Below are 25,024 nucleotides of genomic sequence, written 5' to 3'. Positions count from 1 at the left end.
CAGAGTTGCAGGTCTACACTTATAGTAAAGGTTTGTCATACAAAACTTTGTGACTGAGGGCAGGAAATTGGTTCTGAACTGGAGAGAGGACATTAAGGGCAGGTTGTAGGTTTTTTTCTGTTTGTTTGTTTGTTTCTGTAGTAAAAACAAATTCCGGAGCCTGTAATGTGTGGCTAGAAAACCCTGAATTTGTAGGGATTTCTTATTTATGAACAGGCTTTGCACTACTTCATTTGCTTGAGAAATTGGTCTGGATTGATTTATTTTTTTTAAAATAACACATTTTAAAGCATTAAGTTAAGCTTCTAAATGAATAAAATTTTAAATGAGTTGAGGAATTTTAATTTTTGGTAATGAGATTAATGAAAACTTGTGCAATGTAAGATTAAGGGAGAGGGATGCAAAATATATTCAGTACTAACTAAATGTAAATTTCCAAAATATGTTTTTAAAGAAGCTATTTCAACTTTAGTTATTTTAATATGCAACTGTGAACCTGACTTACATCAAGCACTTTTTTGTCTCTCCTACTAGTAGCAGATACAACTTAATACAGCTCTTTGACTCTATGTTGAGTTCGTATTCTATATCTGCAACGGTGTAAGTTTTCTACTTAAAAGGTTAGAGAATTACAAAAGTGGAAGCAGGAGTGTAAATATTTCACTTAATACTGCAAGAAATACATGAAAATACCTTAGTCAACCAGTATGATCAAAATGAAAATATTTTCTCTTGAAATTACAGGTCTATTGTGTGATTTCCAAGACCTGGTTTTAAGGTTACCTAATTTTACAGTACTGTGGATACATGTAAGTTAGCCATGGGCAAACGTTTCTGAGAAAGTGTGTGTAACTGTTGCAGTGAATTTACCTTCTTTTTTTTGTAGATATTCTTTTTCATGAGTTAAAAGTGCAGACGTAGGAAATGTTTCACAACAGGTCTGATTTTTCTTTGGTGTATTTGTACTGAAGAAGAAAGAAGATTGACCTCTATGTATGATTCAGGATCTAGCTGTTCCCTTTCAGCAGGTGGAGACAGTCTTTTTACTCTTGCTGTAAGATTATGTGTAGCAGTTGTGTATTCTTAGCCAAAAAAATTTGGTAAGGGGCAGAAACACAGTGTTCCAAGGTGGTCCTTGAAGGCACAGTTACTGAACTGATCTGTCTAACGTATTGGAAGTTTGAGCTTTTGGACAGAAAAACTATTGGAAGGCTTTCTGGAGAGTGAGACTTGTACGCTTACCAGTGATTGGGTTTTTGATGAACGTTACTGACTTTTGTTACAAGTCTTTCAAGGTCTCACTTTTTTGTTTATTGCTACGGAACGTGCGTGTTCATATGGTAGCTGTGCATGCACTGATGCCACTTTGTTATCACACGTTGGTGCTTACCTCTTTGGTGCCTGAAGACCGGATGTGTATCCTGCCACCTGTATGCTTGATGTGGATAAAGAGGGAGGTGATGGTGTGCTTTGCCACAGTTGTTCTATGCTCCAGGAGTTGTTTCATCTAATTTATCTCTTCACTCCTGGTCTTCAAGGTTCATATTTTACTGCTAGTACTGCCTTCTTCTGCACAGTCACCTGTTTTCTGAGTGTTTTGCTCTTTAGGTTTGAACTGTGCATTTTGCTGCCCGGTGTACTTGGCATTCTCTACTCTGACCTTGCTATGTTGTTTTAGAGAAGCTCTTTTCCCTTGAATATTCTGGAGATAATTCTTTTGGGTGGCATAATTTCAACTCTGCCTTGCCTACAACAAGTATATTCTTGCAAGACATGAAAACACTTGCTGTTATCTGAAGCAGAAGAGAAATGGCTTACAAGTGGATGACGTAAGCCTGGGGCCTATAAAGCCATCAAAATCACTTGAATACAGTGGAAGGACTGTATGTCAGAGGTGCACACAGGTCCACAACTTTGCACACCATCACTGATGCTCAGTTTCCAGACTGGTTCTCCCTCCCTGCCTGTTATATCCTTCCAGTCTGGAAAAAATGTCACCAAAAAGGAGGTTACAGCTGGGGGATAGGTCACCTGTGGTGCATTGAATCGGTCTACTCCAGCCCTCATCCGAGTCTTCATTGTCATGAATAGTAAATATACTTTACTGTACCACACGTTGTGGCAGACTTAGTCTGACCGCCCCCACGAAAAAGAAAAGTTCAAGAAATGCCCCTCCCTCCTCCTCCCTTCTTGGTGACTGAAACTAGTAATTCTAATACTGATGTTTGTGTAGGAGATACTGGAATTCCATGCAACCCCATCTCAGGAGCAGGTCTTCCATCAACATAGGCTCAGTTCTTGCAACCAAGTCCTCTAGGACAGGCCTGTTTGACCTTGCTGCCTCCAAAACACACAGATCCACATCTTAACTTGGATAAAGGCCTTAAACTGTTCTTTCTTTTCTCAGCTGTCCTGTGGGTGTTCACACTGTGTTCCTAGAGTCAGGACTGAGTTCGGTGCTGTTTGACACCGTCTTATCTCGGAACTGTAGCTGGGAATTTTATCCAAAAATGAAGCTTCACCTCAGTAATCTTCTCATAGACTGCACTTGTGAGGAAAGTTCACCCTTAATCACCTTAGTAATTTGTACTGGAGCACACTTCTCTCTACTTAGGAGAGTATGAAGAACTAGTTGAGAATTTTCACTCAAAGTGTGTTCAGAAATTATGGTGTGTTTGCCCTCCCTCCACCAGTTTCAATGAGGGATGATGCTGCCGTAGCTGCTGGTTCTGTTCTACGTAGTCATGCATCTGTGCATCGAGGAGGCTGGGTCTGTGGTGGCCCGCTTGTGTGTTCCACACCTGATAGTTTGAGAGTAGTTTGAACAGCTCGATGATCTGATTTCATCTCCGTTTGGTTTTCCAGCTGGAAACACTTGACAGTGAGAAAGCTGGTTTTAGCAGTGGTGCTGCTAGGTTTACATATCACAAGTCCTGTGCAAAACTTAGACATGTTGTTTTGCCGTTTTAGGTTTGGTAAAATCCGCTTTCTTCTAATGCTTTGTTTCATGAGAGCGTACCTCCTCTGAGGCTGATTTTTCATTTGTTCCTCTCTTCTTTCCGCTTCTAGTGTATATAGTGTAGTTACAGGGAGTGTGAAGGGGAAGAATATGACAGAGCTCTTCTATCACAGAGTACAATTAAAGAGAAATTAACCTTTCTGGGCAAGAGCTTAGTTGCAGTAATTGCAAAGGGTTAACTACCTTATGGCTAAACAGAGCTCTCCTACCAGCTGTGACTGCTACAGACAGGAGGTGCTACATAGCAATCCTTGATTTTGCGGGGAACAGGGTAGCTGAGTTAGCTCTGTTGTTGTGGGTTGCCTTTCCCCCTGCTCCCCCCGCCTCCCGAGGCCGTATGCCTGGCATTTAACTGGATTGCTGCACTAGGGTGAGGCCCACGTGTTTCTGCAGAGATGACTCTGCTTGTAGAAAACCTAGTCCGTTCAGAGGAACAGAACTACTCGGTTCAGCGTTAGACTGGAGTCACAGTTCTTGGTAAGATCACAGATTTAAAAGGTTTGTGGTGCTTGTTTAATAGCCACTTCATCAATGAGGAAGAGACCGAAGTATCAGTTTTATCAATGCTGACCTTCATTCAGTACCAGCTCTCTTGGCAACCAGTTATGGCTGTAGAGCTTTTGACTGATAGTCCATCTCCTGCATTCAGAAACTGAACTGCCTTTTCCTTGGAGGCAGCATTGTTTACAGGTATGTTCCTATTTCTGCCAGAGTCGTCGTCTTCCTCTTCTGCTGCTTTATTTGCTGTATTTCCATTTCACTTTTGCATTCGGTGGTATCACAAAGAGCCATTGAAGACTTTGAAGTCAAGGGTGTGCTATCGAGTTTCATACACTGCTATCATACAGTTCTTTCTTCTGCTCTGAGCAATTGTCTTTTAATACAGAAGATGATGTGAAAGTATCTTGAACAGAAGGCTGAATCTTTATTTGAAAGGACTTATGAGGAATCCAGCACATGCTTAGATCCTGAAGTTAGCTGAGATAACAGGAGGTGGAGTCTCCACCACAGCTTGCTTAAGAATCACTTCTGAATCAGGAGCAGGACACTTCAGTGGCTTCGTGTGGCACCATAAGGACGTGTCTTACAGTGCTATCATACGAAGATTTGCCCTTTCCTCTGAACTTACTCTATTTCATGTTTGTTGCTTGTGCAGCCCTGAATATAGTCTGCTTAGTTTCAAGGAGACAATTTTCTTGCTCTGTGAGTGTTGGCTTCTTGATGGTTAGCTCTTCCTGAAGTAGTGGAAAGACTGATTTAAAAAAAACCGCTGTCTTTTCCTTTCTTTTGCTGTTTAAGTCATTTGTAACAAAGGCCTTCCATTTAAGAAGGCTCTCAGTATAGTGACAGGAAGGCTGGACGTTTCATGCAATGTGAGAAAGGTCAGTTTGCCCACCTATATATATATATATATATAACACTTATATATAAAGTATATAACTTATAAATATATATATATAAAGTTATATGAAGTATATAATTTAGTATGGCTCAAGTGTAGGTAACTTTTTACAGGGCCTAGTGTTTGACTGATGTACCCCTCTCAGGTTTTATAGCAATCAACAGAGAAGTTTAAATTAAGCCTTGAAGTAATACCATTTCCATGGACGTGTTCATCACTTAACTATCCTGGAGCCCGTATGCTGTTGGGGTTTTGAAGCTGCGTAGGACCAACAGCTGTTTTGTGCAGACAAAACAGTCAGCTTTGAACAGGTGAACTTTGTGCATGGCCTGGCAAAGCAGGCATGGTGTGAATGTGCTTTCCTAGGGTGATGCTCTCATTGTCACTCTGGATATGCTGACCCGTGTTTCTTGTAGAGAGCTTGGGTGTGTAGTTGCTGTTAGTGATGCATTCGTGTGCACTTTTTGTACCAAAAATGTAGGGCAGGAGGAATGGGAAGAGAACGTGTGCAGATCTGTGCCTGTTACAGAGGCATTTCGTTTACAGAATAAACCAGAATAATGCATTTCTAAAAAATAAAATGACTGATGGGTAGTCCATTTCATTCTTCAGCATGAAGAATTAAGAACAGTGTTAATTTTTCTCAGTATCGGGTAAGGTGTCTGCTCTTGCTGGTTCTGTCCGTAAGTTCCTGATGTTGTTCCATCTAAATAAAGAGCTTGTGTTGATGCACTATATTTACTTTTATCAAATATCCTTGCTAATTAGGACCAGTAGTCCTGAAGAATAAATTTACTTACTGTTGTGCTAAACTTCATAGAATCATTTAACAAACAGACATTCCTTATCCCAAAGAGATGATAGCCTGCTTCGAAGGTAAAGGCGCGTAAGAACGTGCCGTTACCATACCCGTAAGCCTCAGTCAGTGTGTCTCTCTCGTTAGCCAGGTAGTCTTCCATAAGCTGTGTAAAATGACATAAAAATAAAAATTATTGTGGAAAATACCGCAGTAATTTTAGACTCTCGGATCAGAGAGAGTCCTGGAAAAGATGAGTGTATGTGGTAGCTTGTAGTAAAAGGGGACTGATCTCAGTTCAATTTACCCTTAGGAATGCTGGAGCCCAAAAGTTGTCCCGGATCACTAAGTCAGTTGTATCAATCTGACAGTGGTAGCTTTCATCTGGAGATGGAAGCTTTGCTGTTAAACACTACTGAAATGCATTGACTCCTCCACTCAATACTCCAGTGTTTTCAGTTTTGTTTCTGCATCTGCCTGAGAAACATTTGTAGGGTTGGCTGTGTTCTTTACCATTTTAAGCTTATTTGCTTCTGCTTCTGAGGTGTTAGGGGCATAGGTGCCTCATGCTAGCTGAGAGAGATGCAAAAATAGGAACTTGGGCAACAAACTGTTTGGACAGATGGGGAACAGTGCAAAGATGAAAAAACAGTTTAGGAGGAAAAAAGTTGGGAGGGATCCTACTTGAAATACTTTTTTTTTTTTTCTTTAAATGTTTCTTCATTTCCTAGATTTCATCCCACTCAAATGGAAAATGTTTATTCTTGTATTATTTCATGTTGTAGGAGCTTTGAAGAGTCTTTAATTGCAGGAGGAGAAGATCTTTAAGTACAAGGGGAGTTCTCATTGTCAAGAAGATTACTTCTTTTATTTAAACCTTTTTCTTACACATCTATTCTATTTATTCAGGACTAATCAGGGTTGCAGACAGTAAGAGAAGTTCCCCTTGAAAGTGGTGTGAGGAGAAACAGTTCCGAATGGAGGCTAAAGGTATTACTGATCATCCTTTTTGTAAAGGGAGGAGAAAAAAATTTAAAAAAACCGAGACATTTTGTTTGAAAGACTGATAGCCTGGCACTCTAAAATGCTCTGTCCTGCTGTAGCCATTATCCTTACCAAAAGAGTCTTGCCTGTTTCAGGTGAGTTTCATTTTTCATTTGTAGTCCAGACTGTCGTTAACTTTTGAAAAAGTGTATTTATGCACAGTTCTACATTTTCTTTGAAAATGTGCATGTGTGTAGGTACATATTAATGTATGTATATACACACACATTTATTAAGAGAATTAGGACTTCACTGTGTTGTTGTAAAGGTCTAAAATTCTAGTCATCCTGTGTGCTATGTAAGTAGTGTGCAAGACACAGGTTGATAGTTGGAAAGCACAGAATATTTTAAGGAAATGAGAAACAAAGTTCTAAGTACTACCTGGTAAATCAAAGTAATCACTTTGTCCTTGGAAGTGTCTTCTTAGCTGAAGGTATCGTCAAGAGGGTAAGTCTTAAACTTGCTATTCATTTCTCAAGGAATGGTTTGAAGATTAGACTTACTTAACAGGTATATTTTTTAGAATATATTTAATGTGAAATGTTCAAATAAAGGTAGTAGGCTGGGATTTAATAGAATGTATCTGAGAATTCACACAGGTGGCACTGTTGATAAATTGATTTTGGATACTGTCCTGGTTTAGCTGGGACAGAGTTAGCTCTTCGTTTTAGCAGCCAGAAGAGCTCCGTGGTTTGGTTTGAGTCTGGGACTCGTTAGGAGAAGGATGCTGATAGCAAGCTGATGTTTGCAGTTGGCACTGGGGTCTCAAGGACTTTCTAGCTGCTGGGTTCTTGCCAGTGTGCAGGAGCACAACAGGACAGGGGGGAGCATGGCCGGGACGGGGGGTCCATGACTTGGACTCAGGATTGAGGCCAAACTGGCCAATCAGCATTCCATATCACGCAGAGTCATGCCCAGTACAGAAGTGAGGGCCAGCCGGACAGAAGGGCCTTTGCCCTTCCAGGACTCTCACCCTCAGACTCTGAGTGCTCTCTCTGTCCCGCTCTCCATTTCGGGCCTCCCGTTCACCCGGGATTGCGATATCGGGATGTGTCTGTTTCGGGATTGCAGCTTCGGGACGAGACGGGCCTCGGTCAGAGGTGGTGAGCAATCACACCGTACATCACCCGTTGGTATCTATTTACCCCTGTACATATCCGCACATAGAGACATTGGCAGCGGCCGGAGTAAGTTGTTCTTATCTCAACCCTCGGGTCTCTTTTCTTTTTCTCCTTTGATTCTCTCCCTCATCCCTGGGGGTGGCGGGGGGTGAGTGAGCGACTGTGCAGGGTTTGGTTGCCGGAGCGGCCTGACCCATGACATAAACCAAAAGACACGATGAGCCGTTGTCAGATGAGGTGGCCAGTGCTTCTTTCTCTTAGTTAACTATCAGACATATGTAGTTGGAAAGTAAAGTCGCATTGAATTTGGTGGTTGTGTGGCTATACAGCGCAGTGTTCTTGCTTCCTAATCTCTCTAAAAGCCAATGTTCACTAAGTGAGTATTACTGGGTTTATGTTCCTGATCAGTCAGGTGAGTTTGCTCAGTGGCTGCGCAGTGTGGGCAGAACAAGGGAAGGAATCGCTGCTTCTTTCAGAGGTAGCTGCTTTGAGCAGCATTAGTGAAAGTGTGTGATACAGACAGTTCTGTTTTGTCTTCTGCGAAGAAATGGCAAAAGACATCCCCTTACACACAATGTATTTCTCAAATACCCCTTGTAAACCTGTTTAACTGAGATATTTAACTTTCTTCTTTATATATATTAAGCACAGGAAATAGTGCATATCAGGAAGCTGTATGCTGTGAAATTCCTGGCAGTAGTCTCAGCAGGTGAAGTGAGGAGAGTAGGGAGTGATTTCTTTCGAGGGATACTAAGTTTAAGTCTGAGGAAATGTCAGGAGCTGCAGACCGTAGCTTCATTATGGCACCTGTTATCTTTGATTCATGTTGGCCACTTTAGATTTCAGAATATGAATCGTAGAACCATAGAACGGTTTGGGTTGGAAGAGACCTCAAAGATCACCTAGTTCCAACCCCCCTGCCATGGGCAGGGACACCCTCCACTACACCAGGTTGCTCAAAGCCCCATCCAACCTGGCCTTGAACACTTCCAGGGATGGGGCAGCCACAGCTTCTCTGGGCAACCTGTGCCAGTGCCTCACCACCGTCTGAGTGAAAAATTTCTTTTCATAGATTCATAGATTTCTAGGTTGGAAAAGACCTTAGAGATCATCCAGTCCAACTGTCCCTAATCCCCATTAAACCATAAAGGGGCCCCCTTTAAGTACTGGAAAGCTGCAGTAAGAGGAATGAGAGCCATATTGTCTGCCCAGTAGAATCTTCTCTTAAGAGAATCTTTTCCTAAGGGAAACACAGGTTTTCTTTGACCTTCTATCAGTAACAGACTTTTTCTATAATTGTTCTGAATGACTACTTGGAACACTTCTCCTAGCTGCATAATTCCGTTTTCTAGTTTATAGTATCAGTGATTAGTTTGTTTACTTATTGAAAACTTTCTTGCATACAGATTATCAGATGGTGCTAAAACAGTAGGAGACCTGCTAGGTCACACATAAGTCTTCATTCCTTACGTTCTCATAAGAAAAAGAGGGCCACTACAGTGTGACTGTCTAGAAAGTGTTTCGAGGGAGTGGGCTCCACACCACTGCTCTTAATTTCAAGGAGTCGATTTCGTGTAAGATTCCTTGTTCCACTTACAGTGGATTTCCTGGATGCATAGTCTGTGTTTTATAATCTCAAAGTGTTTGCATGTGTTAGTCTTCAGGGTTTTGACAAGTGGTGTTAACTGTAAGGCTTTGATTTCCAAGGATGTAGACACTTTCTGCAAACAAAAAAGATTCCGAAAACAAAAAATTCCGCAAATGAAAAAGAAATAGTTTGAGGAGAAAATCCAAGTGTTTCTCGTGCCTCTGTAGAAAGAAGGCATGTATGAAATGGAGGGAAGCTTTGCCATCCTAGTAGTTGTTTGAGAGAACAACTGAAATGTCAATAGTTAAACTTTTTTTTTTCCCCTTTAAAACTGATAGTTGGCTGAAAAAAATGGTATGCTCAGTGAGAATGTGATTGAAACTTGTTCTACTTCTTATGTATTTAAGTGTTCTCCTTGCACAGTCACAGAGTTGAACACCTGAGGAAAGATTTTTCAAAAAATAGGTTTTTCAGTAGTTGTGTGACTGTCATCCTGTGTGCTAGCTAGTGAAATAAACCTCTTTTTCATCACAATCACAGTATTGAGACTCGTTACACATGAATTTTGTATTAAAAATTCAGCCTTTCATGTATTTCTTACAGCTTCTGAACTTCTGGTTTGATACTCTATTTCCAGTTTGTCTTCTTTCAGAGTATCCATGTTGTCCACGCAGTGCTATGGTGTAAGTCTAGAAGTTAATTTTTCTCAACACTCATAACTAAAATCATCAGGAAAGTCAGATGTTTCTTTTCAAGCTATTAATATGGTTTCATAGGGTTTAAACCGCTTAATTCTGTAATTATTAGTTGCTAGGTAAGATTTTCAAGCTCTTGTTTATTTTCTATGTGACTGATTTTTGTCTTTATTGACATTCATTATTCCTTCCAGTCTGTCTTTTGAAATATGTGTCTTTTGTCTTAAAATAACAAGTTATTGGACCTGCTGTTCTTCTTTTGGAAGTCCAAACACACAGCTTTATTAACCCAGTGACTTTTTTTTTTTTTTTTAATTTGTAATTATGACTTAGATGCTCTTCCAGTATAGTGTCATTCGCTTTCTTAAAATTCTACAGCAAAATTATGGTCATCATTTCCTCAGGCAGCAAATTGTTGGGAGTGGGAGTGGTGTGAATGTAGCTCTTACTCAGGTTTGCCTTCTTTAATCAAGTTTACCTCCTCTATGAGTTCATTCCTTTTTCATTTTTCTTTTATTTATGCCCTTCTATTCCTTCATTTCTGGGTGTGTATTGAATGACTCTCCTCTGAGTTTGTTGATTGGAAAAATAAATTACACATTCATTCTGTTTATGTTGGAAAACATCAATGTAAGAAATTGTGCATCTGCACTAACATTCCTTACCATACTAGTATGGGGAGGGCATGGGGAAGTCTTGACATTTGTTTCAAGACTTTTATCTTCTCAGTTCCAGTTGTTCTGGTAACAGCTGGAAAAACTGTTAAAGGATATGTTGCAAGTTCTCAGTACATTGAGCAGACTTGTGTATTTTCTGATGTAGAGCTAATATGTTTTCTAGTATTTGAGCGTCTTAAGAACGAGCAGATACTGATCATAGCCTAGAAATACTGGAATTTTTACATCATGGATAATTCTTTGCTATGGAAACTGTCTACACAGGTAGGAAATCTTAAGAAATCCTTGCTATATTAGTGTAAGTATTTAGTTAGAAATATTACAGAGAAAAATTAAATTACAGGGAAATACAGCTTAACAATGAACATGAGACTTCTTATGGGCAGTATTCATTCAACTGTTATGATTATGCTTACTGTTACTATGTCTGCTTTTTTCGATATTAGGTGCCAAGTGTCATGAAAAACATGGAAAACCAAGAAAATGTCTACAGTGGTTTTAAAGGTTGAATTGTGTCATATAATCTTCATTTCAATTGTACCAAACTTACGTTAGTCTAATTAGAACACTGCTGTGAAAATGTTTGTGTTTTCTCTTGAGGGTGATCTTAGGATTCTAAAAGTAACTCAATAAATAAGAAAACACTCTCAGTAAACATTCATGTCTAAAAGTAGTCCTTTATTATAGCTTGCTGGAATGGGTTTTTCACTTCATTCTTAAGTCTTGTTGAAAGACCATATTGGTTCTCTTTATGTTTTGGTTTATCTGCGTAAGTCCACAGATTCCTATTTTGTGATACTGTATTTAAATACTACTGTTATATATTTAAGAGATTAGGTTTTAAGTTAATGTGGGATTTTTATAAGTAACATGTTAAACTTTGGGAAAACGCACATGGAGTTAGTAGCATTTTCTAATGTGAGTGTGTTTTTCCCATACTTAACTCAGGTAAATTGTGGCATTAGAGACGTTTTTCTTCCAAAGTTTCTGACCAGCCAATAAGAAGAAATACTCATTCAGGGAAGAGTCTGCCTTCCTTTTCTTTCTTTGGAAAGCAGTTAGTTTCTTTCTGGCTGTAAAAGGGGACTTTGGGGGTGTCTTTTGACAAGTGATCTTGTTCTAGTAATGTTGATAAGCGGTATTCTTTTTTTGGGTTCTTTCATCAGATATTTCCAAGAACAGAGATGGAGTCGTTAACTATGACGATCTTTGAAGTTCCTCAGCAGTACAGTAGGAAAGATGCTGTTCTGAGTTGTATAGGGGTGGGAAAGATGACACAAATCTAAATTTGGGGAACAAATATTTCTTATCATTAAGTAAAAAATACATTTGTCCAAAGGTCTTCCAGGAAAAACAGAACCTGAAAGGATTTTATTTTTAGAAGACAATAGATTTTTCAGATCAAAGTTAAGTTTCTATGAATGTAAATTGTTGCAAGTCAAATTTTTTTTTTGATAGTGACACTGGAACTTTTAAAATGTGTATTGGTTATTTTTACAATCCCACTGATCTCATATGTATTTCTCACTTGATTATTTCACTGTATGCATAAATTATGTCTATTTTTTATCTGTCTTCTTTAGTTCCTGATGTTTAAGCCCTATTTTCGCTTCAGCGTTTAAGTAAACTGAGTCTTCATTTACTATGTGCTACTTGCTGTTTTCTCCAAACTTTAGGAAGGGTTTATTGTAAGATTAGAACTGACTAGTAGCTCAAAGATAGCTATCCGAAGATTTCAGTAGCCTGTTGTACTATGTCATTATTCAGGCATTCAATAAAATAGACATTATCTCTGTAGTTGCTTTTTGCTTTGTCTTATTACCTGTAGATGAATCTGTCTTGTGATTCTTTTTGTGGCTATTACCGTTCCAATGCTCCTAATGACTATAGTAGAGTTGTATAGCAGCTCTTTTAAGGGAAAGCTGCACAATGTAAGGGTGAAACCACAAATGTTAGATTTGCAGTGCATGCTCAAACTGGAAACAAAACCAAGTAAAAAAAACCTTAGGAACCGTGGAAGAGTTACATCATGTGAGACCATCATTTAAATAATCGGTTTATTCTAAGCAGCTGTCTTTGTATGATATAATTCCTGTCATGCAGATTTTTATAATTAGGATCTGAAAATGTTGGGGAAAAAAACGCTCTTTTATTTTTGTAAGTAGTTAAGGATGTGGTTTTTTTCTTAGCCATTGGTTTATCTGAAGGTACAGCCACTTTTAAACTGTTGTGATTCATGTTTCTTTGAGCAAAAAATTGATAAATCTTCCCACAAATCTAAGGCATGCTATAGATCATGTGCAGTAGAGGACAAAGAAATTCCTGGAAGTAGAATGCCAGGTCTAGCGCTGCCCCTTATCTGTAGCAGCAACCTGGTGTGTTAGATTTAATAGAAGGCATAAAACAAAGCACAGTGAACTTGTTTAAAATGTCTCCGATCACATCAGTGGGCTTTCATAGATTTCATAGGTTTCATAGATTTCTAGGTTGGAAAAGACCTTAGCGATCATCCAGTCCAACTGTCCCTAATCCCCATTAAACCATATCCCTAAGTAGTTCATCCACCCTTTTCTTAAACACATCCAGGGATGGGGACTCAGCCACCTCCCTGGGCAGCCTATTCCAGTGCCTGACAACCCTTTCAGAGAAGAAATACTTCCTAACATCCAACCTGAATCTCCCCTGACTAAGCTTATGCCCATTTCCTCTTGTTCTATCACCCATCACTAATGTAAAGAGCCCTTCCCCCACCTCCCCACCATCCCTTCTCAAGTATTTATAGGCCGTAATCAGGTCTCCCCTCAGCCTCCTCTTCTCCAGGCTAAACAACCCCAACTCCCTCAGCCGCTCCCCATAAGTTTTATTTTCCAGCCCCCTGACCAGTTTAGTCGCCCTTCTCTGGACTCACTTTCAATCAGCTCTTTAGGAGCAGACATCCTGATTTTAGGCTAAAGTCTATCAGAGCCTCATGCTATTGATGACAGTAGTTTTAGTATTTCTTTATGTAGTAATGTAGGAAGTTACACCGTGCGATTTCTCCAAGACCTTGGAATGATCTTGTTCAATGCAGAGAGGCACGCTAGACTCTGACAGAGCCATACTTTTGTTAGTAAGAGCAGGATTTTCCCATTACCATTTATCAGTGCTGTTTGATAAAGGGATATCAGCTCTACAGCATGAGCACTCTTGCTAAAGTACCGGTAATTGTATGGTGGAAATGTAATTTAAGGTGTATCATCCTCAGCAATGTTTGTTAAGAAGGAAAAACGAACGCTTTTAATATACAGGCCTTTTTGTTGTAGGCGGTAGATTTACTTCGGTTTTCTCTGTTAAATTTGACCTCATCTAGTACTAGTTGAATGATGGAAGATTCTTCATTTTCTTACACACAGAGTCGGAAAGGAACTTCACTGTTTTAGTCTAGCATCTTACTTTTTACTTTTTCTAAGAGGCCAGCTTCTTTCTGCAGCCAGTGTTTTCATCACACCCATATTGTGCTGTTTTTCCAGCACCTCTGCGAACTGTACAGGCTGTACGAGCATTGAATAATTGCCTTGTACAGAGGATTTGAGCAGGCTGTGGTGTTAAACTGGAAGGTTAACATCTCAAATATTAAAAGCTTTGTTTCCTGCTTTATTTCTTGGGATTTTAGTTGTAATGCTGTCAAGTATCACTATCTTAGTTCTGCTAAATGAGTCTTTCTCAACTTGGAAAGGAATTGGAGCTCTTCAGAAATTATTCATTAATCTTTGATTTTTATACGTGTGCTGTGATGGCATTCGTCAACACAGGAGGAAGCAATCTCTTGTAAACCCTAGCAATTTGTGGGTAATACTATGTAAAATACTGTGTAAAAAGTCACCAAGTTTCAGAGAAAAATAAATCAACCAAAATTTCTTAATTATGATTTAGTGAACAGCTAATTTCTTTTAAATTGCATTCCTTGCTACATCTTGCCAGGACAACTGTTGTCAAGAGAAGGAATGATTCCCACATTTATCTTTCTGGATTTTTTGGTTTTGTAGTTGAAAGGAAGAAACACTTCTGATTTGTTAGTTCACATATCTCATCGAGAGTCATAGTTCTGTTTCTCGCTACATTTTGTAGTTAGACTTTTTTTTAAACATGGTGCTTGGAATGTGGACTTGGACTATAGTTGCCACGTGAATTTGATTCACTGTGTTTGTAGGGTAAATATTTTAAAAGAACTGTCCTAAATGTGGTGTTATTGAAGCCAGTGGAAATGTAACAAATGCATCAAAGCAAAGTTAGAAATGTGCTGAGTTGAAAAACCTAGTTTTAATCTTCGTTATTTTCATTGTAATTTTAGTTGGAGCATTGACTTTTCTGGGAGCAAACTGGGTCCATGTGTATGACAAAACTTTGAACTTGATCTCATTCCAATCAAAAAGTCATGCAGTTCTTACTGATTTGCTTAAGTATTTGATTTTTTTTTTTTTTTTTTGAGAGAGAAAAAACCTTGTGGAGACTGTTTTTTTCCATCTGAGATTAGTCAAATTCCTAGTCTGTGTTTAGATGAAAACTAAACTTTCATAAGGATATTAGATCAGGTTTTTGTACTGTTTCTTGTATGCCACAAGCACATTTAAAAATTTACATTTTTGCAGAATGCTTTCTGTGACTTACTTCTTACTGTTACAGGAGTCATAATCATTACTGTTGTTTGGTTTTACTTTTTAAGGTACCCAGAGAACGGCATAGTAGAAATGGACACCACTAATCTTCGACCCCGAGCAAGAACTATTCTGAAGTGGAGTGAACTAAAAGTGGGTGATGTGGTGATGGTTAACTACAATGTTGAGACTCCAGAAGAAAGAGGATTTTGGTTTGATGCAGAAATTACCTCTTTGAGAGAAATCTCAAGGACTAACAAAGAGGTTCATGCTAAAATTCTGCTGGGGTAAGATCTGTTTGACCAACTCATAAAATCTCTACATATCATATAAAGTATGGTTTTGGGTTTTTTGTCTACTAGTCATCACTAGATTAAAATTAATGTCATACTTCGATTCTACAGCTGTCTGAGTCATGGAGTTACAATGCATGGCTTTTATGGTGTGCAGACTTAGCTATGAGTCAATTTTTACATTTCCTGAGATTGCTGGAGGCAACGATAAGGTTTCGTGTATTATCTGTGATTCGAATTGATCAGAGCGTGGTTTTATTTATATTCAGTTCTACTTATATATTTATACATTTATATTATTTTTATATATATGTTCAATTCTGTTGAAAGCTGAAAAATCTGGTTTTGCTAGTTTTCGAGATTATTGGGAACCCTTAGGTCTCAATGAGTGTCAGTCATCTCTTACAGTTTGAGTAAGTCTCTGAACTGGCTAATAGAATTTTTAAAGAATAAAATGTTTGTGTAGGTATTATAGCTTCTGATAAGTAAAATGTGGAACTGTGGGATGTGGAAATTACGAGTTCTCATGTGGCCGAACTCACCAGTTTTGCTTTGGTTTCCTATTTCATTTAAAAACTTGTGTATAGTTCTTTAGGAACGGTGTTTTCTGCAGAAATCCATATGATATTACTGTCAGTAAGCTGTATGATTGCTGCCTTAGGGACGAACAGATGACCAGTCTTTATCGGCACCGTCCTTGAGGACGTCCTTAAGTGTCCTTACAGCGCCCCTGTAACCTTCCTTCTCCTTCTCATTACCTTTCCTCATTCCTTTAATGTTATTCTTTTCTGACAGAAAAGAACAAAAAGCAAATGGAACCAGTCTGCCACCTCCATCCTTGCAGAAGAGTGGGGTATATGAGTATTTACATGTTAGGAGTGAAACTGATCTTAAAATTAAACTGGAACTACAGTGAAATTTCATTTTACTTAAGAAAATGTTGATTTAATTTCGTCATGCCCCACATTTCTCAATGAGGAGTATCATTGTTCTGGGAGTATATTCCTTAAAATGAATTGGACTATTTCTGTACTAGTGTAGTTTCTTTATGAGGAGAGAGAATTGTTGTATCTGTAGGAAGACTTAGAGCGTAGGATATGGTTAATTGGAAGAGGCACACGGAAGACTTATTATCAGGCGCAGTTCAGTATTTTGTGTTTAAAAAAAAAAAAAGAGTCATACCTAGTACTAGGAAATCAGAGAGACATTTGACTTGGTAAATCATGGAAGTAAATGAAAATCTGTTTTGTGGATGGCGTTTTATTTATAGAATAACAGGAGTTTTATTTTAGACAGTCTCAGTGCATTATTGGCCTTCCTGTATGAAGTATTGCAGGCATATGGACTTGTTTTGTAGGCAAAGCCAAAAAAAACCCCAACCTTCAAATATAAAGCAAGAAGAAACTGAGTAGGTAGTTTGAATTATTAACTTGGCAGGGAAAAGAGACTAAGAAATGGAGGCCAGTCTAGAGAGTTAAAGATGTTCATTGCAATGTGTTTAATATCTGTACGGCATTTGGTGAATCAGAGATGGACTTCATGACCTTCTACAAACAGAACTGTCCAGATACCAGGTTATGTGAAGCTCACATGTCTATTGGTAATGCTATTCTTTCAGAGTTTTTCCAATTTATTGAAATATGATAATCAAAACATGATTTATATTGGCAAAAGTAAGCATATGGTGGCTAATAAAAGTTCGGTTAATGCTGATTGGAACTCTATAGGATAGCCTTTCGTAAAATCTAAATAAAGTGATAGTTATGCTTCAGATTTGGAGATGGTAAGTTCAAATACCATGGGTACTGTGGCAAGTACCATAGGGTTCCCCGTAGTATTGACGCTTGCTATCCTCTGAAAGGAGCTGGGGGAGAAAAAGCACAATTGACAAAGGTCTTACTCTAAGGTGGTGAATTAAAGTCCATTTTTCAAATGAAATCTTATTTCAGTGAATTTGCTTCCTGACTAAAAATGCAGGCTTCATTTACATATTGCTAGATTGCATATGCAGTATTCAAATAGTTTGTAGAAAGTAAGGTTATCCGAGCTCTGCCACTTCTGAAATTTATCAAGGAATACTTCTGTATCACTTGTGCTATCTAAGTCGTTCCTCTCAGTTAGTGGTAAAAATACAAGGTGAATCTGCTCGTGTTTATAAACTTGCGTAAGGAACTTGTTGCAACAAGAATCACTTTACGTTTCAGGTATGTGTGTTTGCAAAATAAAAAACAATCTCTTGTTGTTTGTTAATATATATTAATATACTAATATACATAATATAAAGTATATATTAACATAAGTTAGTTTATAGTTATATTTATGTTCTGATACTATAGTATTATTTTAATCTTTAATAATATAACTGATATAGGAATATTCTATAATTTAATATATTATTGATGTGTTATCATGAGTTCTTACTATAATGTTAGCATTAGTTAATTGTTTCAAATAAAGATGAAATCTATTTTGAATGGTTTAGGAGTATATGTTATCAATTGGTTGTGTCTTAGTGTTTAATTGTTTCTGTACTACTTGAGAACAACCTTAGCAGGCAGTAAAGGGAGGCAGAATTCTTAGGGTTGCTTCAGGTAAACTCACAACTTGGGCTTTTTTCCCTTTCTGGTATTACATCAAAAAGACTTTGTATAAAGCAGTTTTGAATTCAATAGTTGAACGTGGATAAGAAATTGGCTGGATGGCCGCACTCAGAGTTACAGTCAACAGCTCCATGTCCAAGTGGAGGCCAGAGACGAGTGGTGTTCCTCAGGGGTCGGTACTGGGACCAGTGCTGTTTAACATCTGTGTCGGTGACATGGACAGTGGGATCGAGTGCACCCTCAGCAAGTTTGCAGATGACATCAAGCTGTGTGGTGTTGTGGACACGCTGGAGGGAAGGGATGCCATCCAGAGGGACCTTGACAGGCGGGAGAGGTGGGCCTGTGAGAGCCTCATGAAGTTCAACAAGGCCAAGTGCAAGGTCCTGCACGTGGGTCGGGGCAATCCCAAGCACAAGGACAGGCTGGGCGGAGAATGGATCGAGAGCAGCCCTGAGGAAAAGGACTTGGGAGTGCTGGTGGATGAGAAGCTCACCATGAGCCAGCACCGTGCGCTGGCAGCCCAGAAAGCCAACCGTGTCCTGGGCTGTATCAAAAGCAGTGTGGCCAGCAGGTGGAGAGAGAGGATTCTGCCCCTTTGCTCTGCTCTCTTCAAAGTTCACCTGGAATACTGCGTTCAGTTCTGGAGTCCCCAACACAAGAAGGACATGGAGCTGCTGGAGTGGGTCCAGAGGAGGCCACGAAGATGATCCGAGGGCTGGAGCACCTCTGCTCTGGAGACAGGCTGAGAGAGTTGGGGCTGTTCAGCCTGGAGAAGAGAAGGCTCCGGGGTGATCTTATAGCAGCTTTCCAGTACCTAAAGGGGCTACAGGAAAGCTGGAGAGGGACTTTTTACGAGGGCGTGTAGTGACAGGACACGGGGCAATGGCTTTAAACTGGAAGAGGGCAGATTTAGATTGGATATAAGGAAGAAATTTTTCACTCTGAGAGTGGTGAGACACTGGAACAGGTTGCCCAGAGAAGCTGTGGCTGCCCCATCCCTGGCAGTGTTCAAGGCCAGGTTGGATGAAGCTTGGACCAACGTGATCTAGTGGAAGGTGTCCTTGCTCAGGGGAGTTGGAACTACATGATCTTTGAGGTCGCTTCCAACCCAAACCATTCTATTGTTCTATGATTTATTGATCGTGATTGCTTTTGACAAAGATTTCATGAAGTTATTGGAACAATGACAATAACATGTACTATTTGTTGTAATGCTTCGGAGCTGGTAGAACATGTGCTGAGTACTTCCTTTTTACTCTGTCTGTTGACATGCATGTTTGTTAGGTGTTAAACTCATGTCTCTGTCATAATTTAAAGGAAGTGTCCTGTACAATGTGTCATCATTAGTTTATGTTTTGGAAAACAGATAATGGATTAGAGAATTTTATCAAAGAGAGGAGTGAGACTGAACAGGAGAGAAAAAGACATCATTATACAGAAGAATTGACCACATATTACTAATTCTTATTTGTACTCCATTTGCATTACAACTAAAATTTCTAATTGTAGGATGTCTAAAACCTATCCAAACTGGACTTACTATGTCTCAGATACAAATACTAGGGAAATCAGGATCTCATGTGGTAGGAAGAGAATACCTAGCAGAACTAGAACCCTGGACTTCAGTAGGGCCAACTTTGACCTTTTCAAACAATTGCTAGGAGAAATCCCATGGGACAGAGTACTAGAAGGTAAAGGGCGGCCCAAGATAGTTGGTTAGCCTTCAAGGACCTCTTCTTCTGAGCTTAAGACTGGTGCATCCCAACAGGTAGGAAGTCAAGAAAGGGCACCAAGAGACCTGCATGGTTAAATGGGGAACTGTTGGGCAAACTCAAGTGGAAAAAGAAAGTGTACAGATCATGGAAGGAGGGGCAGGCCACTTGGGAGGAATATAGGTCTGCTGTCAGAGGATGTAGGGAGGCAACTAGGAAAGCTAAGACCTCCTTGGAATTAAACCTTGCAAGAAAGGTCAAGGACAACCGAAAGGGCTTCTTCAAATAAATTGCAGATCAAACTAACACTAGAGGCAATGTAGGCCCACTGGTGAATGAGGAGGGTGCCTGGTGACAGAGGATAATAAGGCAGAGTTACTGAATGCCTTCTTTGCCTCAGTCTATACTGCTGGAGGCTATCCTGGTGAGCCCTGGAACCCTGAGGCTCCTGAGGAAGTCAGGATAGAGAGGGAGTCTACCCTGGTTGATGAGGACTTGGTTAGGGACCAGTTAAGCAACCTGGCCATCCATAAATCCATGGGTCCTAATGGGATGCACTGGCGGGTGCTGAGGAAGCTGGCGGATGTCATTGCCAGGCCACTCACCATCATCTTTGCTAAATCAGGGGGATCGGGAGAGGTGCCTGAGGACTGGAGGAAAGCAAATGTCACTCTGGTCTTCAAAAAGGGCAAGAAGGAAGATCCAGGTAACTGTAGACCAGTCAGCCTCACCTCCATCCCAGGAAAGATAATGGAACAACTTATCCCTGTTGCTGTCTCTAGGCATATCAAGGACAAGAGGGTCATTAGGGGCAGTCAACATGGCTTTGCTAAGGGGAAGTCGTGCTTGACAAACCTGAGAGCCTTTTATGAGGACATCACCCAGTGGGTGGATGATGGTAGAGCAGTGGATGTGGTCTATCTTGACTTCAGTAAAGCATTTGACACAGTCTCCCACGGCATCCTCACAGATAAACTGAGGAAGTGTGGTCTGGGTGATCGGGTAGTGAGGTGGATTGTGAACTGGCTGAAGGATAGAAGCCAGAGAGTGGTGGTCAGTGGGACAGAGTCCAGTTGGAGGCCTGTATCCAGTGGAGTCCCTCAAGGGTCGGTACTGGGACCAGTATTGTTCAACATATTCATCAATGACTTGGATGAGGGACTAGAGTGCACGGTCAGCAAGTTTGCTGATGACACTAAACTGGGAGGAGTGGCTGACACACCAGAAGGCTGTGCTGCCATTCAGAGAGACCTGGACAGGCTGGAGAGTTGGGTGGGGAGAAATTTAATGAAATACAACAAGGGCAAGTGTAGAGTCTTGCATCTGGGTAAGAACAACCCCATGTACCAGTACAAGTTGGGGACTGAACTGTTGGGGAACAGCACAGGGGAAAGAGACCTGGGTGGACAGCAGGATGGCCATGAGCCAGCAATGTGCCCTTGTGGCCAAGAAGGCCAATGGCATCCTGGGCTGTATTAGAAGGGGTGCGGTTAGTAGGTCGAGAGAGGTTCTCCTCCTCCTCTACTCTGCCCTGGTGAGGCCACATCTGGAGTACTGTGTCCAGTTCTGGGCCCCTCAGTTCAAGAAGGACAAGGAACTGCTGGAGAGAGTCCAACGCAGGGCCACAAAGATGATGGAGGGAGTGGAGCATCTCCCTGCTGAGGGAGCTGGGTCTCTTTAGCTTGGAGAAGAGGAGACTGAGGGGGGCCCTCATTAATATTTATAAATACGTAAAGGGTGACTGTCATGAGGATGGAGCCAGGCTCTTCTCAGTGGCATCCAATGACAGGACAAGGGGAAATGGATATAAGCTGGAACACCCGAGGTTCCGCTTAAACATGAGGAAGGACTTCTTCCCAGTAAGGGGAACAGAGCACTGGAACAGGCTGCCCAGAGAGGGTGTGGAGTCTCCTTCTCTGGAGATGTTCCAAACCCACCTGGACGTGTTTTTGTGTGATCTGATCTAGGTGGTCCTGCTCCGGCAGGGGGATTGGACTAGATGATCCTTTGAGGTCCCTTCCAATCCCTGGGATTCTGGGATTCTGTGAAACAGCAGTGCTTTGACCATGGAATACCTACATGGGCCTAGGGCCATAGGTCTCTCATGACTGTGTGTGCATGCTTACAGTTCAGAATGATGTCTGTGTGTGTGGTACTTCTGAACTGATTTTAAGTAAATTTGCAGGATATACCTCTGTTTTTCTTTCAGGAGTATCTTCTGTTTCATGATGAAAGCAGATGTTTGTAATCCAGAGTAATAGGACTTGTCGTCTTTGCGCTTTGAAGGGCATGTGTCAAATGCCAGTTACTGGTAGGTAGTTGTGAGGCAGACTATTCCCAATTTATTTTGATGTCGGAGGTGGCTGACGTGATTGAAGTCACCACACCAAATCAAACCGAGGTAGTTCAAACGGTGCTTTGCTTTTTCTCCTTGCTGGGCTTGAAGACGAATAGAGACAAAATCAGCTCTTACTTTGCGTCAGTCAGACTTTGAAAGTTTGGGTTTAGCAAGGACTCGGTCAATACCAAGACTTCTATTTTGTTTAAGCCTTTGGAGTTATACAAAAATATCAGAAAAATCTGTTTGCTCTGTGAATTTTATACTTCTTTGCCTAAGCAAATATTTAATGAATTTGAGGTCTTTACTCAAGAGGCAGTAATGGAAGGTAACAGAAAGGGCCCTAAATTTTCAGTTTTATATTTGTCATCTTTTAGTTCTGCAGGTTTTTGTGTGAGACTTCGCGCTCCCAAAATGGAAAGGTTGTTTTGTTTTCAGATCAATCTGATTTTTAGATGCATTTATTACCATTTTCTAGTTAACCTGCCAGATATGGAGCTTGTCTTCCTCATTTGAAAACAATTTCTGCTTTTTTTCTTTCCATTTTTTTTTGGTATAATACATTCCTGTTTATCTTCTTTTAGTCTCCTTTTATTCGTGTCTGGCATATTTTTGTTCTCAGAAGGCAACATGATATGTTTACATGATATTTGTGCTACCTGTACAGATTTTGCTTTTAGCTGCTCCTTTTACTTCTTTTGAACAAGTTTTTCCTTTTTTATTTGACTTCTGATTTTTGAAGTCATACATAATACTTGTTTTTATAGCTTTGCAAAGGTACAGAATTTAAACACACTACAGAATAGTGAACTAACAGTGAAACAAGTCTTGCAATTTGTTCTGATGATTTCAAGAGTTCTTGTGCTTCTACGGAGTTTCGTTCAGCCTGGAGAAGAGAAGGCTCCGAGGTGATCTTATTGCCCCCTCCCCGCCAAAGGGGGCCTGCAGGAAAGCTGGAGAGAGACCTTTTCCAAGGGTGTGTAGTGATAGGACACGGGGCAATGGCTTTAAACTGGAAGAGGGCAGATTGCAGTTAGATCTAAGGAAGAAATTTTTCACTCCGAGGGTGGTGAGGCACTGGAACAGGTCGCCCAGAGAAGCTGTGGCTGCCCCATCCCTGGCAGTGTTCAAGGCCAGGTTGGATGAGGCTTTGGGCAACCTGGTGTAGTGGAGGGTGTCCCTGCCCATGGCAGGGGGTTGGAACTAGATGAGCTTTGAGGTCCCTTCCAACCCAAACCGTTCTATGGTTCTATGATCTCTTTCTAGATAGTCCAAAAAAAAAAAGTTATTGACAGTTGTACCTTGTTTTGACACTTAGAAAAATAACAGTACCATACTTCCTATCCCTCTCAGTATATATTGTGATAATCAATATATCACAGTTGTCATATTTTGTAGGTGCCCAACAGAGTAGTTCTCACACTGTGTTTCTCCTTTAGGCATGGAATTTGTGTCTACATGGTTTATCCCTTACTCATGCTTGTATACTTTTGCGATATAATTTTCTGCCCAAAATAACTTCCCAGTTTATTTGGTTTAATGTAGCATCTTTGACTATTGCAGGTTGATCTGGGAAGACATTGTTTTGCTGATATGTGGAATATTAACGAGATTTACTTGGAGCCATTTTTTAAAATATTCTTCATGCTGTATCAGCAGGTATCCTAATAATAGGAATTCTAATTGATGAAGAACTTGGCTGCAGCTTTCTTGCCCAGACATAAAAATGGCATATTTCTTCCAGGCAACAAAACTTCTGAAAGAGTGAATATGTGTCTCCCTCTTTCTTCTTCTCCTTATGACTTCAGTGGAGCTGGTCACCTCCTTTGAAGAAGAGACCTCCTTTTGAATCAACGCAAGTGTTTCAAATCAAGATAGATTCTGATTGTCCAAGAAGTCTGCTGGGATTTTTCGTGGTGATTCTGTAGAGGTGATGTCTAGAGCTTCTTAAGCGCTTCTGAGAACTGCTTTTCCCTTAGCCTCTACTGCTAGAGATGTCTCTTGTGGTACACAGCCTTAGGTAATAATCTCTCAATTCTTAACAGGAACGACACTAACAATAGGAAGAGTATTTTGGGTCCCACTTAATTATCTTGTTGGACATAAGAACTCATGTTTGGGAGGGTGTGGTGTGCGTGTGAAAACAATGATCTGTTTGAACGTAAGAGGTGAAGCTTACTGAAAATCAAACTGTTTATTTTTAAATTTCGGATTAGGTTTTTAATCTTGCTTGAGTTGTGATTTAATTCCTGAGGAAAACTCAAGTAGTAAAAGATATGATGGATATGAGGACAGAATATTATTAAAAAGATTTTTCAGTAGTATACAATGCCTGCTGTTACGTGAAAAAAAGGAGCCTTGGGTGCACGACAAACTGCCCAGAAGGTACTGGAACACACTGTGAGCTGCTGGGACTGGAGAGAGGTTGGTCCATTGGGACTGAAGAAAGGTTGGTGTCCAAGATGTGTTGTTTCAGTCAGATGTGAGAGACAGAAGAGCAATATCTGACTGAGAATAGTTCATGAAGAGAGCATGAACATAGTGAATCCTTTACCTTTAAGGTAATCAAACAGGTATAATACCTTGGTTCAGCACCTATGAAATCAAAACCAGCAAGCTTAGAAAGAACTGAAAGAGTATGTTTTGAAGGGTATTTAGCTGACTTGTTATTACAGATACCCTTCTCATGTTTCCTCCTTGTGTTTGCTTTCTCCTTTCCCTTCTTTCTCTTCGGGCAAAAATTTCCATTTTACAAACACTCCCTGAACAGTTATGACAGCCAGGTTCTACACAGGTGATAGCTATTGCTCTACATGCTTTGTTTTCCTGCACCTTGTTTTCGTACTTTAAAGAGGACAAATCTTCAGGAGGTTCCATCGTGCAGAGACGAGTGGAAGAATTACATTTCTAAGATTGCTTACCCATAATTATTTCTCTTCCACAGAAGAAATATTTTTATCTCTTGATATTTCCCTCTTCCTGATTCTTAAAGAGAGCTTCAAAAGTAATTTATTTGTCTGTTGTGCCATTTCCCTGCACATTGCCTATTCTTAATTGGCGATATGAAGAAACTGATATTTGATGAGTGTTTCAGTTTGCTTTCCC

At 40.2% G+C, this 25,024-nt stretch overlaps 1 protein-coding gene across 7 annotated transcripts in view; it reads left to right on the top strand.

Moving 5' to 3' along the window:
• Window positions 1-25,024, top strand: part of UHRF2 (ubiquitin like with PHD and ring finger domains 2) — a 100,180-nt gene that overhangs the window by 24,653 nt on the left and 50,503 nt on the right. For all 7 annotated transcript variants that reach the window (XM_086629772.1, XM_086629771.1, XM_086629770.1 and 4 more), the window contains one exon: window positions 15,045-15,263. In XM_086629772.1, coding sequence (XP_086485898.1) covers window positions 15,045-15,263 — 219 coding nt within the window. The remainder of the gene's footprint in view (window positions 1-15,044; window positions 15,264-25,024) is intronic.

Source organism: Tauraco erythrolophus, chromosome Z (assembly GCF_009769465.1).
Source record: "Tauraco erythrolophus isolate bTauEry1 chromosome Z, bTauEry1.pri, whole genome shotgun sequence".
Classification (NCBI taxonomy): domain Eukaryota; kingdom Metazoa; phylum Chordata; class Aves; order Musophagiformes; family Musophagidae; genus Tauraco; species Tauraco erythrolophus.
The sequence above is the reverse complement of the archived record's forward strand: the minus strand, read 5'-3'. Positions and strand labels throughout refer to the sequence as shown.